This window comes from Brassica napus, chromosome C7 (genome assembly GCF_020379485.1).
Source record: "Brassica napus cultivar Da-Ae chromosome C7, Da-Ae, whole genome shotgun sequence".
Taxonomy (NCBI): domain Eukaryota; kingdom Viridiplantae; phylum Streptophyta; class Magnoliopsida; order Brassicales; family Brassicaceae; genus Brassica; species Brassica napus.
The window spans coordinates 53,246,718-53,267,274 of NC_063450.1; the positions used below are offsets into that span (position 1 = coordinate 53,246,718).

The following is a 20,557-nucleotide window of genomic DNA, read 5'->3' on the forward strand; positions in this document are numbered from 1 at the left end:
TTGATCTGCCATTACTCCGGTTATTTCTATCTGGGTTTCTTCCTCTGTTTTCCACATTGAAAGCAGAGCTCGTTGATGCCTCCCAGAGTCTATCCTTCGAACTTCCTCAGCAAGGATACGATCTCTAACATCATTGAATTTGAGCTTTTGAGTACCCATAGAATTACTAACCGCTGCTCTCATTGGCTCCCAACTATTTGGCAGAGATGCCAACAAAATCAGTGCTCGCACTTCATCATCAAACTCGATTTCAACCGATGACAGTTGGTTGACAATCGTGTTGAACTCGTTCACATGTGCGGCAACCAGGCCACCTTCTTCCATCTTCAAATGAAAGAGTTTCTTCATGAGAAACATCTTATTGTTTGCCGAAGGTTTCTCATACATATCAGAGAGAACTTTCATGAGCCCTTCTGTGGTCTTCTCCTTCGCAACGTTGTGAGCAACGTTTTTCGACAGTGTTAACCTTATAACACCTAGAACTTGTCTGTCAAGGAGCTCCCACTCATCCTGATCCATCTTCTCAGGCTTCTTACTCAACGGTTGATGAAGCTTCTTTCCGTACAGATAATCTTCAATTTGCATTCTCCAAAATGCATAATCTGTACCATCAAATTTCCCGATACTGGGCGCCGAACCATCTTCGCCTCCCATCGTTTCTGGAACCACCGTGTATTAGAACACCAGCGTCGACAAACCGATGTTACCGACAAAATTCACTATTCACGAATTATTGTTCACGTGAATAGTAACTCCGCAAAAAATTTGACCGATCACCGTAACTCAAGCTCTGATACCAGTTGTTAGAAAATATGCGGTCAAATTTTTGTGGAAAACCGAATTTATGGGAGCGGGAAAACACACACAAAATTGTTAACGGAGTTCGGCCAATCTTGCCTACGTCTCCGGACCTGCTACAGATCTTTTATTATCAACCCGGGAAATTTTTACAAGCTCTCAACTCACACCCGACCCCAAATACACTCAAGAAATTACACTTAATTTCTTATAGAGAAAGATTTTCTCACAAGAAAGATTTTTTTTTCTCTCTTATTTTCTCTCTTGCTCACTCTCTTCTTCTCTTGTTCTCTTTTTCTTTGTTTTTGGGATGGATTTCTTCTTCTCCTTGTGTGGTTATTTATAGGAGATTATGGGGAGTTGGTGAAACTTCTTGTTGCACCAACCAAAAACACAAAAGAAATGTGTTGTTGAATTAATCAACAAACATGTTCTTGATACAACTTCTTGTTGTACCTACCAAAAAAACATGTTCTTTACACCAACTACCGATATGGAACACTTTGTGTCTAATACGCCCCTTCGAGATGATGGCTCTTTGAGCGTCAATCTCGGAATGCTCGGGCAAGGATCGATGGGCCAACTTTAGGCCAAATCAATGTAGATCGGGTTGGGATGCGTGGATCGGGCTCTAATAACATGTTAAGGTAGATGAGCTTCCAACCTAAAACCAATTAGTTATAAGTCGAGTGGTTCATCTATTTTATATATTACTTAGAGCATGTTTATCCCTTGATCCTTAAGTATGTTTCTTAATGATTATTTAATATCTTAAATGTGGTTAAGTGGGGTTAAGAACCATAGTTAAGAAACTTCCATTTGGAGCGGTCCAATGGGAGTTTCTTAATTAGGGGTTCTTAAAAAAAAAATTAAAATAAAATTTATTTATTAAATCAAACATATTAAAAGATAACATTTAAAACATAGATTTTTTTTTAAAAAAAACATAAAAATAAAGACTAGTACAATAATCGAGAATAATTTGGAAAAACATCTGAGCTTAGTATATGTCTCCATCACGGCCAAATTTACGCCATATATGTTCAACCAAATCAGCTTTGAGCTGTTGATGCATTTGTCTATCACGAATTCTTGTTCGAACACCCATCATATTAGCGATATTTGAAGGGATATCTGTAGAATACGTGAGATCGGCATGTGAAGTTCCGGTGTCTTCTCCTTCTTGGAACCCCGAAACATCAAAATGAGTGTATCCATCTCGTTCGTCTTCTACTATTATATTATGGAGTATGATACATGCTCGCATAATCTTTCTAATTTTGGCTTTATCCCAAAAAAAGTGCTGGATTTTTACCAATTGCAAATCGAGCTTGCAAGACTCCAAAAGCACGCTCGACATCTTTTCGGACAGCTTCTTGATGTTGAGCAAATAAAGCCGCTTTTGGACCTTGTGGTATTGGAATAGATTGGATAAATGTTGCCCACTTTGGATAAATACCATCGGTGAGATAGTACGCCAAATGATACTCTCTTCCATTGACAGAGAAAGTAACTTAGGGAGCTTGACCTTTTATTATGTCATCAAAAACAGGTGAGCGATCTAGAACATTGATATCATTTAAGGTACCTGGAGGTCCGAAAAACGCATGCCATATCCATAAATCGTACGAAGCAACCGCCTCTAACACGATTGTGGGTTTACCCGAACCACGTGAATATTGACCGTTCCAAGCGGTGGGACAATTCTTACACTCTTAATACATACAATCGATGCTCCCTATCATCCCGGGAAAGCCACGTTGCTCACCAATATAAAGTGGACGTTGAAGATCAGCCAGTGTTGGTCTTCTTAGGTACTCATCTCCGAAACAATATATTATTCCTTCCACAAATTGTTCCACACATAACCGAGCTATCGCTGCACCGAGTCGGAGGTATTCGTCAACAGCATCAGCCGCAGAACCATAGGCCAAGACACGAATCGCTGTCGTACACTTCTGAAGTGGAGAGAGACTTAGCCTTCCGACAGCATCTTTCTTTTGTCGAAAGTATTCAACCTCATTGAAGAGTCGATCAACAATACACACGAACAATGACTTGTTCATTCTAAATCGTCTTCGGAATAGATTTTCAGGAAACGTCGGAGTTTCACTGAAATAATCATTCCATAAACGTCGATCGCCTTCTTCACGATTTCTTTCGATGTGAACTCTTTTTTTCTTTTTGTTCTTTCGACTTCTTGATCACAATCAATGGATAAATTCTCTAACGTTTGATCAAAACATTAATCATAATATTGATCAAAATATTGATCAAAATATTGATCGAAATAGTGATCAAAATTTTGATCATCCACTCCTTCAAACGTGTTATGTGAAGAAGAAGCCATTAATCTCTTGAAAATGTTAAAGCGTTTTGTGATCAAGGATACAAAGGGTGTTTGTGATCATAGAAAGGGTGTTTGTGATCAAGGATAGAAAGAGTTTAAAGTCTTTGAAATATGGTGAGAATGGAATGAGAGAAAGTGTTTTTCGATTAATGTGTGACTTGAAATATGGTTGAAAGGGTTTTTGAGAATGAGAGAAATGAGTGAAAGTGCATATAGAGAAAGACTTTATATAGAGATTTCAATGTTGCATATTAAAAATCAAAGACATACACTTGTGACACAAAATAACAAAGGCTCGTGACTTCACAAAATAACAAAGGCTCGTGACTTCAATGCACAATAACAAAACACAAAGACTTGTGACTTCTGGCCGCTCGTGACTTTTCTGCAGCAGCAGAACATGGCTTCATGATTCTCGTGACTTCTGCACACGACATGGCTTCTGACTTCTCGTGACTTGCCTGCACACGACATGACTTCATGCTTCCCGTGACTTGCCTGCATACGATCAACCAATTTAACATGCGACTGAACATTTACCATAATAATCAACATATCTTGTCAACCAAGCAACGATCAGTAAAGATCAACATGAGACTGAACATTTCTTCCGACAGAACATTTCTTATTTAACATTGAAGCATACAATATTTTACAGATAGATGAAACAGAACATTTAAACATAAAATGAAAAAGACCATTACACAGAACATCAAACAGAACATTTAACCAAAGACACTAGTTTTTAGACATCAAACAGAACATTAACCCAACATCTCTGTTATTAGCTTCGTCTTAAGGGCTTCTTCATATTCAGATAGTGGTTCTTTTTTGCAAATGAGCCCCTCAAGCAAACCCATCTTCGAGAGTCTCTCTTTCACAGCCAAATCTTTCTCTCTAATAGACCACATGGTCTGAAACTGAGAGGCAGCCTGCGGATCTACCACATTTCTCTTACCACATGCGGCTTTCGCTGCCTTCACACCAGGAGGACGTTTCGTTGCATCATCATCAAGATCGACAGTTGCTTGTGAGCTGGCTGATTGTGCTCCATCCTCACACTTTCTTTTCTTAGCGATTCCATCCCTCTTAGTTGTTGCAAGCTCACACCACTTTTGGTCATGCCTCAGTTCCTCCCAAGCGTGGTGAAGGTTAAACTTCTGCTTATGGTCATTGTAGAAGATTTCATGTGCCAGTTTGACTACATCATTTTCACTCTGGCCACTAGTTCTCTGTCTTGTTGCAGCGTCATAGCAGCCACAGAACTTGCTGACGAGATCGTTCAGCTTCTGCCACCTTTTCTTACATTGAAGGGCCTCTCGCTTATCACCTTTGACCACCTTTGGGCTAGATGCATAGTAAGCTGCTATGCATGACCAGAAAGTACCTGCTTTCTGCTCATTGCTGACCACAGGGTCTTTGATGGTGTTTAACCATGCGCTAATTAGCACCAGATCATCTGTAGGAGCCCATTTCTTTCTTCTTTTGCGTCCTATAGCTGAGTCTTCACAGAAGCTTGAGGTTTCAGTACATTGAGTACTGAACAGAGGGACTTGTGATGAAAAACTTCCAAAATTAAATGGTTCAGGAAGGACATGATCTTGTTGACTGTTCAACAGATCAACAAAATTAGCTGTCTGACTATATGGATTCGTTGAATCCATTTTGTATTATGTTTGAGCAGAGAGGAAGAAGAAGAGATGTGTTTGAGGAAGAATATAATGGGAGATTGTGTTTGAAGATGAAAAGAAAGAGAGAAAGCTACCGGATTTAATACATGAAAAGAGCTACCGGTTGGCTTTTAATTGCCTTTACTCTTTTCAGTGGCGTTGAGATGAGTTGAGAGCTACCGGTTTTAAAACGCTTTTAACACTAACAAATTTATTAGACTTGATTGCCTTAACTCTAACAAATTTATTACCAAGCAGAGTCTCTAACACGCATTAATCAGATTTGAGAGTTATCAGAAGCATTCATCACCAGCACAACCACAATATAACAAGCATATTCACTACCCTAACCTAACTCTAACCATCACCTAACTCTAACCATCACCTAACTCTAAGCATTTATTAACATAAGTAATGAGATCAAGTTTGCACACTTACCTAAACCGAGGACTCGCCGTCAAGTCTCAGAGAGTCGTAAAGTCTCAGAAAGACGGAGGACTCGCCGTCAAGTCTCAGAGAGTCGTCGATCGTGGTTGGTTTCCACCGTTCCTCTGACGGCGAAGATGAGAAAAGACAGAGGCGACGCCATTAGTAGACCGAGAGAGTCGTCGCCTTCTCCATCGTTCCTCTCAGACCGAAGACGACAGAAGACGGAGGAGTCGCCGTCAAGTCTCCGCATGTCGTCGATCGTGGTGGGTTTCCACCGTTCCTCTGACGGCGAAGATGAGAGAAGACAGAGGCGACGTCGTGAGAAACGAGAGACTCCTCGATCGTGGTGGGCTGTCATCGTTGATCTGACGCCGAAGAGGATAGAAGACGGAGGCGACGTTGACAGCTTCAACAGAGTCGTCGATCGCTTGCGGAGAAAACAAGAACAGAAGAGGAAACGATTGACAAAATGAAAGAAAATAAAAATGAAAATAAAAACAAGAGGTTGTTTCATGTTTACACGTGTAATAAAACCCCCTTTAACTTTGGTTCCCAAATTGCACTAATCAAGGATCGATTATTCTTTTTTCTTTTATTTACATTTAATTAAATGGGTTTATTTCATTAAGGATCCCCTTTAGCACCACCGATAAACATGGTCTTAGGATCTCTTCTCTACAAGAAAATAGTGGTATTGCAACATATTTTTTGCAATGTGAACTTTTGTTGCGGTTTGGTAACACATTTTACAATACTTTTGCAATGATTAATGCTATCGACTATTTATTGCAAATTCACTGCAAAATAGCGACGAATTTTCTCCCCGCAATTTTTCGTTACCAATTTGCTACTTTTTAACTACATATAAATATTTTCTTGCAAAATTTGCTATAAATATTCAATCATAATGACACAAGGATTTTTGGCATATAAATTAAGATTTAGAGTAACACACGTTAGAAAATATGTGATACCTTTATCTACATTTGCAACATTTTAATATGCCTCTCTGAAACATTTATTTTTTATTTAAAAATAAATAATATTGTACATAATTATATAAAATTGCATGTGAGGAAGTTAATAAAAATTAAAACTTACATTGATATTAAAACTACTTATCCAAACTTTACTCTACCATAACCTTTTTTTTATATAAACTGAACAAGAAAATGTATCGATTCTAAAATTCAATAATTCCAAAACCGGATGATTTAAGGGGAAATTACATGTTTACCATTTTCATGCTACCACTTTTCATTTTTACCATCACTAAAGGGACATTTTCAAAAATACATTCTTCATACATATAATAAATAAATATTTAAATAAATAAAAATTTAAAAAAATAAAAAATAATTTTTTTAATTTTTTTCTGAATTATACTACTTCGAAATTCAAATCCTAAACCTTAAAACTCAATTCTAAGCCCTAAACCATCAATTCTAAACTCTATTTTTTTGAAATACGAACCCTAAACCCAAAACCCTATTTTTTTTTGAAATAAACCCTAAACCCTGAAACATCAACTCTAAACCCTAAACCCCGAAACATCAACTCTAAACCCTAAACACTAAACCTTCAACTCTAAACCCTAAAACATCAACTCTAAACCCTAAATCCTAAACTTCAACTCTAAACCCTAAACCATCATCACTAAACCCTAAACTATCAACACTAAACCCTAAACCCTAAAAGGTAAACTATAAACCCTAAACCCTAAAAAATTAACCCTAAACCCTAAAACATCAACTCTAAACCCTAAACTCTAAAACTTCAACTCTAAACCCTAAACCCTAAATCCTAAACCATAAACCCTAAAACCCTAGAGTTGATGTTTTAGGGTTTAGATTTGAAGATTTATGGGTTTAGGGATCGAATTTCAGAAAAATATAATGTTTAGGGTTTAGGGTTTACGTTTAGGGTTTAGAGTTGATGTTTTAGGGTTTTGATTTGAAGGTTTAGGGTTTAGGGTTTAGAGTTGATGTTTCGGAGTTTAGGGTTTAGAGTTGATGTTTCATGGTTTAGGATTTAGAGTTGATGATTTAGGGTTTAAAGTTGATGTTTTATGCTTAGATTTAGGGTTTAGGGTTTACGTTTAGGGTTTAGAGTTACGTTTTAGGGTTTAGATTTGAAGTTTTAGGGTTTAGGGTTTAGAGTTGATGTTTTAAGTTTAGATTAGTTAACCATATGTTTTTTTTTGTCAAAGGTAATCAAAAGGTTATAAATGTTTTTTACTTTTCATTAAAGATGAGGGTAAAAGTGGTTAGTGTAAACATAAAAAAGTGATATTTTGAAATGGTATTTTTGGCAATTTCCCATGATTTAAACTGAACTGAAAATCTGAAAACTTAATATTTTTTTACGAATTTATTTCCAAAACTATCTAAACTTAATTGTTATCGAAAACAATAATTTATTTTTGAATTTTTCTGAAGTGTTAATTTCAAATTATTATTTGGTTAAGTTTAAACTAAACACACAAATTAGATTTTTTCTCAAAAAAAAAAACACACAAATTGGATATAAATAACTTGGTGCATATCTCGCCTTTTCCCCACTTTTTAACTTCTTAAAATTTAGAATTAAGATAACTCCAGCACAGTGAATCTAGGGATTTGATTCTTTTAACAAATTAGATTTTCTCCTTTCGTTCTTTATAAATATGCATTTCTTATTTCTTTGTTATACTTACGGGAAATTAAATTCTCACTTTTTTTTTGCTTCCTCTTCAGCCAGAGAAAAGATAATGATACTAGATTCACACGCAACATACACAATATCATTAACAAGGTAACAAACAAAACCCGAAGTGTTAATACTATGTAGGTGTTTTTAATCCAGTTCGGTTATTTGATTTACGTTTCATTTGTTTTATCACTTTGATCTTCACTTTACATTCTACTATTGTTTTCAGGTGACTCCTAGTCGATTTGCAAGAGGACGGATCAAATGAGAATCAAACAATCAATACACAGAAGCCCAATCAATATATGTTTCATGTGTTCCTTATCTATTGAAAGAATAAAATAGAACAATGTGAATGCTATTGTTATTTTTTTCCAGAAATGTTTGGTGTCAAAAAAGAAAAGAAAAAAAGAAACGTTGTATTTTTGCTTTGTTCAATATTGTAATTTTTGATTATTTAATAAACTCTAGTTATTTTATTATCCTTATATATTAAAACAGAACTCACAATATTGAGTCATATTTCATTTATTTCTTAATAACATTTTGACATCATTACTAAATCACCTCATATGTTATTGACTATAATAACTAATTTCCTATAAAATTGGAAAGAAGCCACTAATGTGTATTTTAAGAATCTTGACCCGTGCATTTTAAATTTTAAATTTTAAATTATCTGAAACACACGTGTACAAAACATAAAATATACACCTAAGATCATTACTTATAAGTTATATTCGTCAAACCAGTAATCGTTATCTAAAATCAAATCTAATATTATAAAGAAATATAAACACATCTTATGTTTTTTTTTCCAAATTAACCATATAAACAATCGTACAGAAGAAACTAACTTATAAGCTATTCATAGTAATTTTTCTGTCTTGGTCATAATTTATGATAAACATATATATATCAGAAGTAGTTTTTTTTTTGTTTTGGTGATAGTTTATGATATTTATATTTCTATTTTATTGTTAATGTATTTCTTCTATTTATTTAAAAGTAAAATGTATAAAAATAGTTGTTTAGGTTAGATGGTTAAATATCTTAATTTTTTTTTGTGGTAAAAATGTAAAGAAATATCTTAAGTTTTAATATTATTAATATAATTAGTTAATATAATTCAATAATCACTTCGTTTTTTTTGAACAAAACCAAACCATTTGGATTGATAAAACATTTAACCAAATAGTTTGGAAATATATTTTGGTTTGGTTTAGATCGGTTCGAGTTTGGTTGGGTCGGTTCGGTTCGGTTTGGTTTAGTTCAATTTTTCCACCCACCCTATTATTGGCCCATTTATAAGATATATAATGTTTTAATAGATAAGATTTATATATTTTTGTAAAGGTTTATTTAAATTTGTATATTTTTGAATTACATTACATATAAACTAATATTTTAATAATATACCTTCAATTTTAACTTATTAAAAACAATTATCATTGTTTTTTGTTTAAAATTCATTAGTTCATTTTATCATATGTTCTAATAACTAAATTAAATATTTATACAAGATTTATAAATATATTTATTTATGTCTATAATATTGTAAAAACTAAAATATAATATTATAAGATTAATTCATGTATAAATATTAATATACCAAATATAAATATTAATGAAATTTAAAAAATAATGTGTTTTAAAAATACGGATCTGGATATCCAGACCTAAAAATTAAGATATTCGGATCCGGATTCGGATTCGGACACTTCGAATATCCTATTTTGGAACGGATCCAGAGCGGATTTCGGATCGAATCCGGATCTTGGGTGATAAGTCTCAGGTCTACGTCTACATAGATACATTTTAATTATGATTTGATATTTAGTTTGAGGCTTTGAGCTAACCAATGCTCATAATGGGATATTTGTTTTATAAGATGAATTTCTTATTTAAATATGTGGAAGAAGTGGAATTGACATGACACGTTACGGTGGGGTTGCATATGGGTCTCATGTAGAGGAGTAGAGGATGCAGACCATAAAATCAAGAAGGTGAGACTGAGACAGAGCCTCGAGTACGATAGACAGACGTGCTACCATGTCTATTTTAATCAAGTCAGTAAAATCTCATTCTTTTTCTTCTTTTAGTATAAGGACTTTTTGTGTTTTCTCCACTGTTTACTGGATACATCATTTTTTTTGAGAAAAACTAATAACATTATATTTTGTACTAGGGTTGGTCCGCCTTACGAGCGGGAAATTATAATAAAAAATATTTTATTATGTCGAACAATGTTTATCTTCTTGTTTAAAAACTAATTTTAAGTTGGCACTTAAAATTTTGACCCAAAATAGTACTTATCGTATAAGATAATTCTATTTGTATTAGTTTTATAATGGTGTGGTGATTTTGTATTAGTCATTTGATGATGTTGCGATTTGCTTAAAATGAGGAAATTATTATTAGAACTGTCTCAACACTTTTGAGAGTCACATATTTAGTTACCATTAGGAATTCTATAATATATGTGAGGAAATATTATTTATTGAGAAATGTAATGTGCATATATTTCTTGTGTAGCAAATAATTTAAGTACTATTTAGAAACATAAACGGACTGGCTAATAGAGATAAAATTACATATAAGAACTTGTTGAGTGGGGTTCATATGAACTTTTTTAGCATATCTTCTTAAATCAAAATTCTAGAAAGTGTGTATATTCACCGTTTTTTTTTGCTTACAACTTTATGCCTTGAACACTTGCACCATTAAAGTAATTTTGATGGGAGACCTCGAAAGTTATAAAGGAAAAAATTGGATGTTGAGAGTTTTGCTTACATATGGTCGGTCCGTGCTGCAGCAGGATGTGATGTATTAGTTTTTCTCAGTGATATAATTTGTGTGTAAATTTTTTTTTTAATTTAGTTGTGAGTGTGATTCTGTTAAATAATCAGTGTTGTCTACATCAAATTTTAGTTATATAACTAAAAACGATATGTGAGCATATTCAGTATTATCGCTGATTTGATTCAGAGTTGCAAATTTTTATAGTGTTATAATACTTCTCTAAATTTAAACCTTGAGCATTATAAATTAAATCAATCAAAATCGAACACAATAGAGAAATCTTGTTAAACCATGGATCATAAAGGATATTTCTGGATTTTATGGAGCGGAAAGTTGAGTTTTAATCTCTTATTCTTCCTCTTTAGACAAAAAAGGAGCATATATATTTTATATTATTTTTTTATCAAATGAGAGTTTCTATATTGTTTATTTAACAATTAGGTATAAGAGCATGAGAAAGCAAATATAACTATAATTTTGATTTAAGTAGATATATATTATATTAGAACTGAATATTAAAATATAATTAATATGCCAATTTAGAATTCTTTTTTATTTATTCATTGTGTTACCCAACAAATTTGAAATGATTAAAAATCACTATTTTTAATGTTTTCAGTATTGGAATTAACAGAGGATAAGCAATGTGAAATTTAATTTAATTAAACTTTGTTTATGGTTTGAATACTTATATCTTATTATTTACTTTTTCATATAAACAATTGTTAAAATTTACAACTCGTTTAAAGTTTAGTTATGTTTTTAGAATCATTGAGTTCCAATTTCTCTAGCATCCGTCTTTAAAAGCAGTATAAAATGTAGAAAGTGGTTCTTTACATTTTCTATATCAAACGATAATATATTCTTTTGGCTAACTAAATTTACGACTATATAATTTTAGGTTGATAGAGTACCGAAGTTGTTTTAGCAGGCTGGCTGAAGAAATCAATTATTTTAGCTAAATTGTTTTGTGGGAAAGGTTAAAAAGATTGTTTGATCAAACTGCAACAGAAGTAAGTACAATATAATTGGTAAACATGGTCTTTGATTGAAATTGATTGTATAAATGGGTTATCTTTTAAGTATCCCAAACAATTTTACAACAAAAAATGAATTGAGTAAAAAATACCAAAAAGACAAACATAATGTTGGTTTTCAAACCAGCTCATGAGAAGACATTACAAACCAAATAAATTCAAAGAACAAATATATTTTAGTAAAACCATAACCCAAGGTTATCTAAATCATATAACCCAAGGTTATCTAAATCATATAACCCAAGGTTATCTAAATCATATAACCCGAGTCATCAATCTGTAAATTGAGAAACAGTACATCAGCTCAAATACCTAACTCTTCTGTTTTCTTTCTTCTTTCTTATTCATAAATAAATAAAGATTCTTCTCTGGATAAGAAGATTCCTCGCTGATACTTAGAGCCCCATTGGCCTCTCAATTTGTTGACCTTCCACAAGGTTACTTATTCCATATTTCCGTGAAATAATCAACAATGTTATATCAGTCTGTAAATCCGCAGATGCATGTACCTGTTATACACCACCACCAATGAAGATTAATGTAAACATGCAAAACTTAAGAAACTACAAACATTGTCAGTACTAAAGCATTTTACTTGCTGTTTTCTTCTATTAATAAACACAAAAACACTTGACGTCCGGTATGAAGTAATAAAACAAATTTACTTTTTTTATTATTTTAAAAACTGATTTACTTTTACAGGAGACAATAACGAAGTAAGTGGTAACTTTGAGAATGAAGTGGTACAAATGAGGTTATAGCTTACCTGATCAAAATCTCTCGAAGGTTCCCTGTCAACTGTCCATCAATGTATTCTTCAGTGTTTCCAAGCTGTAAAAAAAACAGTATAACCAAACTCAAATGACTAAACTGAAAAGAATGATAGACCTATCAATCCTAGCTTTTCAAATTACTACATCAATCTTTGTTCAAAACTTCATCCTACTTTAGCATTCTCGAACAGAACATAAAAACGCAAAGGAAAGTACCTGCAAGTTCATGTAGGAGTCAACAGAGGCAAGGAAACCTGTAAAAAAATGCACACACACACGCACAGTAAAGAACCAAACAAAAGAAACCACAATGCCAATCGAAATTAAGAATCAAAGGTATCATCTTTTGACGTATACAAAGCTGAAACCAGATAAAAAGAAAACTTCTTTCGATTCAAATTCGTATCAGAATCAGTGACCAATAGGTTTCCTTGACATGATTTGGAATCAAGATAACAAAGCAAGGAAACAATGCGGAAGATAGACTCTATTAAAAACCCTAATTCGATAGAAATAAAGATTTCCAACAAAGCTCATACCTCATGACCAGATACTTCGCCGCTCCGCTCCGCGAATCTTTAACCTAACTTTTCCCTTCTCTCTCACCTCAGATGTATTTAACTTAACACATATATGATTCACACATATTTATTCAGAAATCACTGCCTATCATATCAAAGCAAAGCATTGAAGACAGCGTAGTGGAAGAGCGAACCAATGTGATTAATATCACGAAGTCTTTGTGCAGAACGTTTCAAATGGTGTGAAGAAGCGCAAATGGCATCGGCCAGCCGCCGCAGGAAGCGGAGAGACGACCTTCTTCGTTTCTCGACTGCTACTGTATTAGGTTAGAGACACTCCCTTTTCATCGGGCCGGAAACTCACAAAATCGAAAGCCCAATTCTGCGCCAACCGATAGAAATCCATTACACGGAGAGTTAATGAAACGCATAGCTTTAATCGTCTGGACACGTGGCGCAGTTTTCTTTCTCGAATTTATGACGTGGCAAGGGACGTGGACACCCTAGGAGAGAAGCAAAGCTTCTTTTATATATATAGATGTACAAAAGGTCTCTGATCAGTTGTTTATGCATTGTACAAACAATGGATAAGCTTTTGTAGAACCATAGTCAGTTTTCTAAAATTTTACAAAATAAAATGTAGACTGGAGACACATTTACCTCACCACCAACCTTTCAAAGAGTTGGACCTAGTATTCGAATGGAAGAGTGGGACAAAGACAATTCTCCCGCTTAAGCAGTTCTCCCGCACTACATTTACCATTCAACTGTCTTTGGTTTTAAATTGCAGATAGCAGGAGATCTCCATGCAATTTAATTTTTCTTGTCTTTTTGTAGAAAAAGCAAGAGATCTGCATGATCTCACCCATTATACATTTGATGTTGTTTGCGGGAGATCTGCAAGTACATGCAGATCTTACCCGCTATACATTTGATATTGTTTGCGGGAGATCTGCAAGTAATTAATTTTTAAAATATAGTTGTCTATCTTTATAAATACAATAATTTCATTCTATCTTAATTATAATTTTAACAACATAAAAACTATCATTGATTATATATTTCTCTTTCTATTTTCATCATATAATTTTAAATTTATTTAAATTATTATATTTATAGTATCTATTATGCACAATATAGTAATATAATTTAAATATGTATAATAGTGGAAGATATATATATATATATTTTCATTAAAGTTCAATGTTTTCATATTTTGATTTCAAAATTACAGTAACATGATTTTAGTACAAGATTTATTGTTGTTTATGTATTATATTTCTATATTATATGTTTTGACTGTTTTTATCATTCAAAACTATAATAATTGTTTGATCTAATTAATTTGTCTGCATGATCCGCTTGATATGTCCTACTTGAACTGCTTTTACCGTTCAAGCCCTAATCTTATAAGAGCTGTCGACCCAATCACATGAATGACTCCATTACTCACGCTTTTAAATCATTGTTAAATGCCAACAGTTACATATATATTTTTATTACAAGAAGATTTTAAAAACTGTATATATTTTTTCAATTAATATGCATAAATTATGATCGCAGTGATTTTACTAAAGATGAAAATATAATCCAAATTGCTGTGAATAAATGATACCAATCCCAACCCAATTATATAATATGAATCATAACACTCCATATTACTGCTTTCTTGCGTATATTTGTTATAAAAAAGAACCGAAATTTTATGGTATCGCAAGAATTTAAATAAAGTAAAATTTTATACCCGTAGGAAGAAGATAACATTGACAACAAGAGAGAATGTGTTATTAGAAGAAGAAGAGATGGTGTGTTATAAACGATCGAATCGATCGTTTATATAGAAGTTAAAAAATAGGATTCACTGTGCAAATAGTGCAGCGGACCCCATATTTTTTTTTATTTTCATCTTCCCATTTTTAACTTTCGTAACACTCCCCCTTGGGGACCGGTGTCACTATTGCTTATTGCTTTGACGTATTTGTTGCCTCGTTAAAAACCTTTTTAGGAAAACCCAATGGGAAAAACCATAGTAAGGTAAAAAGAGTACAACTACGTAAGCTCCCCCTCGAATGAGCAGTCATAAATCCTTATGGTGACGCATTCCAATGTTATGGACATGTTTTCTGAATACTGAAGTCGGAAGTGATTTTGTGAAGAGGTCAGCTGCATTGTCGCATGATTGGACATATCTTACTTCAATCTCTTTCTTCTTCACGAGCTCTTGAGTGTATGAGAAGAACTTCGGATGAATATGCTTCGTTTTATCGCTTTTGATATATCCGTCTTTTGTTTGAGCAACACATGCTGCATTATCTTCATATAGAATAGTTGGCTCCATATTTTCGTCAATCCCGCTGCTTGAACAGATGTGACAGCTTATTGATCTTAGCCATACACATTCTCTACTTGCTTCATGGAGTGCAATGATCTCAGCATGATTTGAAGAAGTAGCCACGAGCGTTTGTTTCTGAGAACGCCAAGATATAGCAGTGCCTCCGATCGTGAAAACGTATCCTGTTTGTGATCGGGCTTTGTGTGGATCTGAAAGATATCCTGCATCTGCAAAACCAACCATTTGACCTTTTGAACTTTTAGGATAAAATAAGCCTAAATCAATGGTCCCTTGGAGGTAACGAAAAACATGTTTAATCCCATTTCAATGTCTTCGAGTTGGAGATGAGCAGAATCTTGCCAAAAGATTCACAGCAAATGATATATCAGGCCGTGTACAATTTGCAAGGTACATCAGCGCTCCAATTGCACTTAGATATGGTACTTCCGGACCAAGTATCTCTTCTTTCTCCTCAGGTGGTCGAAATGGATCACTTTCAATATTAAGTGACCTAACGACCATCGGGGTGCTGAGTGGAGTTGATTTATCCATGTTAAATCGTTTCAACACTCTTTTAGTGTATGTGGATTGATGCACAAATATACCATTTTGTGAATGTTCTATTTGAAGGCCAAGACAATATTGTTTCTGTCCAAGATCTTTCATCTCAAATTCTCCTTTGAGATAGTCTGATGCCTTTTGTATTTCCTTTTGAGTTCCGAAAATGTTAAGATCATCAACATATACCGCGATTATTATAAATCCGGATATTGTTTTCTTGATGAAAACACATGGGCATATAGGATCATTCACGTATCCTTCTTTTATTAAATGATCACTGAGACGATTATACCACATACGTCCAGATTGCTTTAACCCATATAATGATCTTTGCAATTTTATTGCACATAACTCTTTAGGTTTGGAACTTTATGCTTCTGGCATTTTAAATCCATCAGGAACTTTCATGTAGATATCAGTATCTAATGATCCATATAGATAAGGTTTAACAACATCCATGAGACGCATCTCTAGATTTTTATCAGCTGTTAGACTCATCAGGAATCTAAACGTGATTGCATCCATAACTGGAGAATACGTTTCTTCATAATCGATTCCAGGTCTTTGAGAAAAACCTTGAGCCACTAGACGAGCTTTGTATCTCGTAACCTCATTTTTCTCATTTCGCTTTCGAACGAAAACCTATTTGTACCCAACTGGTCTCACATCTGCAGGTGTGAGCACAATAGATCCAAATACTTCTCGTTTATTAAGCGAATCAAGTTCAGCTTGTATTGCATTTTTCCATTGTTCCCTATCATGTCTCTTTTGACATTCACAGACAGATTTTGGTTCTGGATCATCGATTTCTTCATTTATTTCACTTGACACAATATATGAGAAAGCATCATCAAGATCTTTTGTTCATTTCTATTCCATATCCTTTTATTATGGATGTTGTTGATAGAAATTTCATGATTACTTTCCGACTCATGATGCTCAACTTTCTCAGTATCCTCATTATTTGTTTCTTCCCAAATACTTTCTGCTATTTTGGATGTGTCATTTATCTTGACATCCTGTTGTTTTCTAGGATTTTTATTCTTAGAACCAGCAGGTCTGCCACGCTGCAAGCGTGTTTTAGACTCTCGTATATCGTCTGCTTTTCCTTGCTCATTAGATATTTTAATACAAGCATGAGCATTCACGGCTGGTATATGAGATTTAGTTACCGTCTTGGTATCCGCAAATGCATCAGGTAGCTGATTAGCTATACTCTATAAATGAATGATTCGTCGAACTTCTAGTTCAGACTCTTTAGTAGGAGGGTCAAGATATATTAATGAAGGTACACTCCATTTGATATCATTTTCTACATTTTTGTTTTCTCCCCCTAGAACTGGGAATACTTTCTCATCAAAATGACAATCGGCAAAACGAGCCATAAAGACGTCACCAGTCTGTGGTTCTTGATATCGTATAATTGATGGAGAATCACAACCAACATATATTCCCAATCTTTTTTGTGGTCCCATCTTTGTACGTTGTGGTGGTGCTACAGGCACATATACCGCACAACCAAAGATTCTAAAGTGGGAAATGTTTGGTTCTCGACCAAACTGTAGTGGGGAATACTTATAGTATGCACTCGGTCTGATCCGAATGAGTGCTTCTGCATGCAAAATGGCATGTCCCCATACAGAGGTTGGAAGTTTTTATCTCATGATCAATGGTCTTGCAATCAATTGCAGACGCTTAATTAAAGATTTGGCCAAACCATTTTGCGTATGAACATGAGCAACCGAATGTTCAACCTCAATTCCCATTACCATACAATAATCATTGAATGCTTGAGATGTGAATTCACCAGCGTTGTCTAGTCTAACTTTTTTAATAGTATAATCAGGAAACTGTGCTCGCAGTTTGACTATCTGAGTTAGAAATCTCGCAAATGCCACATTTCGAGATGATAATAGACAAACGTGTGACCATCTACTGGATGCGTCAATTAATACCATAAAATAGTGGAATGGTCCACAAGGTGGGTGTATAGGTCCACATATATCGCCTTGAATCCTTTCAAGGAAATTTGGTGATTCATTATCGATTTTGGTTGGCGATGGCCTTACGATCAATTTTCTTAGAGAACATGCAACACATGTCATTTTATTCTCTTGAGAAATCTCCTGGATTTTCAGTGGATGACCATGTGAACTTTCTATGATTTTACGCATCAATGTAGTGCCTGGATGGCCGAGGCGATCATGCCATAATGTGAACTCTTCTGGGTTCCGTTTTACTACAAGATTTGATTCGATCTCATCGATATAAGTATGATGTAGTCCTGAAGGAAATTCTGGAAACTTTTCCGATATGTGTTTTCTGCCATATTTCTCAGAAGTTAGATACATGTATTTCTTTCCATCCTCAGTTGCAGACTGAGTATCATATCCGTGAAGATATATGTCTTTGAAACTCAATAAATTCCTTTTAGAACTTAGAGAATATAGAACATTATTTATGGAAAATTGTGTTCCATTCGGTACCGTAAAGTTTGTTTTACCAGTTCCTTCAATCACGTCTGCAGGACCTGATATTGTATTGACGACAATTCTTGTCGGTTTTATATCAGAGAAATATCTCTTTTGTCTCAGAATAGTGTGTGTTGTTCCACTATCTGGTATGCATATTTCACGAATCCGTTTATTAGATTTTGCTCCATTAGCATTCTGATCCATTTCTGAAATTGTCATAAATATTAATAAAAATAAACATAAAATTCATTCATATAAGGAAAAACACAATAATTATACATTAAGGTGACGTTAAAAACATCATTATTTGTTTAAAATATGAAATGTAATAATTATACATGACAATACTGAAAACTATTCAATAGTCTTATTATAAGCATTTCGGCTCTCTTCAGGAGTAATATAGTCCAGCTCATTAGCGAAGTCGGTGGCATCGAGGTACGATGTCCCTTCAAAGTTTTCAGTGAGGTTCACTTCTTTAGCTTTGCTTTTCGTGGACTCTTGATATAACTTACAGAGATGTAGAGGAGTACGGCAGGTACGGGACCAATGTCTTTTACAACCACATCTGTAACACATTTTCTCACGCTTCTGGGTGGTATCCTCTTGAATTTCTTTACCCTTAAAAACTTGTCCGGATCTAACCCACTTGTTAGATCCCTTCCATTTGGGATTGTAAGTTTTTCCACGTTTATTATTGAAACGGCGACCATAACCTCGGTTGGTCTGGTTCCTTCTTTCCGAATTTTCTACAGCCGTAGCATTCACTTTAGAGAATGCTTTGGCTCCCGTAGGTCAGGAATTGTGGTTTTTGATCATGAGCTCATTGTTCTTTTCAGCCAACATGAGCGCAACTATCAATTCAGAAAATCTCGTGTACCCGCATTTTCTGTAAATTTCGGGCAAGAAGTGAAGCTGTTTGTGGAAAGTGATATATGTTTTATTCATCATTTCTGCCTCAGAGACATGATTACCACAATACTTCAGGAGTGCAACTATCCTCAGGACATCGGAATTGTAATCCTCAACCTTCTGAAAATCTTGGAACCTCAGATTTTTCCACTCTTCTAGAGCGTGAGGGAGGTTGATTTGTCTCTGGTTATCGAACCTTTCTTTTAAAGTTTGCCACAGTTCAGCTGGGTCCTCGCGCTTGCATAGTCGTGCGTTAGATTTTCATCTAAATGTTTCTTCAGAAAGATTATCGCATCAGCTATATGCTCGGGTGGTGATTTGTTACCGATTACAATTGTTTCGGTTATCTTTTTCATCACCAGATATGGTTTCACGTTTGTGACCCATCCGGAGTAATTTTCGCCAGTTATTTTTAATGCCGGGAACTGGAGTTTCTCGATGTTTGCCATTTGTATTTCTAAAGCACATAAATAAAGATTATTAGAATATTATTAACATTAAAAGGAATTTTTTACATTAATCATGCAAGCAATTACAAGGAGAAGCGATGTAAAGAAAAGTAAACCGATATTCATCTTAAATTCACCCGGAGTAAATTCTCCAACGAATAAACCATAAATAGAAACACAAATAAAAAATGGCAAATAAAAACAAAAATGCGCGAATCATCATTCTTGAAATGAAAAATCGGAGGAGAGCAATTTGAAGATATTTGAGAGAAGATGAAATGTTTGGATGAGAAAATGGAGTGAAAATGAGTTGTATTTATAGATAAAAATCACTGTTCATGACCGTTGGAGAAAGGAAAAATTTTTGAAATTTTTTTTCTGTGACCGTTGAGGTTAAATCGAGTGCACCAAAAATCAGTCCGAAAAATATCGTATTAAACAGTCAATTAAATCTATAAAATTTCATAAAAATTAATAAACTAAAAATTATGGCAACAAATCATGCGACGGCTCAGCCGGTCAATGCAGAGTAATAAATAAATTATATGGCGGCTCGGCCGACCAATTAACAATAAATAGAATATAAGACGGCTCGGCCGACCAATTAACAATAAACAGAATATAAGGCGGCTCGGCCGACCAATAAATTAATTAAATTATCTATATTATTAAAAGAGAAGTACCCATTTGAAAATGTTCTTACTTCACTAATTAAACTCCCTATTTTTTTGCTTGTCTTTTCAGTTGCATTTATGAAAATC

General features: G+C 34.2%; 1 protein-coding gene and 1 long non-coding RNA gene across 2 annotated transcripts; both read right to left on the reverse strand.

Annotated features, from left to right (window-relative positions):
- Positions 1–3,912: 3,912 nt before the first annotated feature.
- LOC125590684 (glutathione S-transferase T3-like) lies at positions 3,913–4,812 on the reverse strand. Its single transcript, XM_048764370.1, has one exon. The coding sequence runs from the start codon at positions 4,810–4,812 to the stop codon at positions 3,913–3,915; it is 900 nt and encodes a 299-aa protein (XP_048620327.1).
- A 7,302-nt stretch (positions 4,813–12,114) lies between these two features.
- Positions 12,115–13,452, reverse strand: LOC106356662. Its single transcript, XR_001272132.3, has 4 exons — positions 13,087–13,452; positions 12,764–12,801; positions 12,541–12,605; positions 12,115–12,283 (listed from the first exon to the last, which is right to left on the reverse strand). It is a non-coding gene; the product is annotated as an uncharacterized LOC106356662 (long non-coding RNA).
- Between the last annotated feature and the right edge of the window lie 7,105 nt (positions 13,453–20,557).

Coding starts and splice junctions, on each gene's coding strand:
- LOC125590684 (XM_048764370.1), bottom strand. CDS start 4,812: ATGGATTCAACGAATCCATATAGTCAGACAGCTAATTTTGTTGATCTG.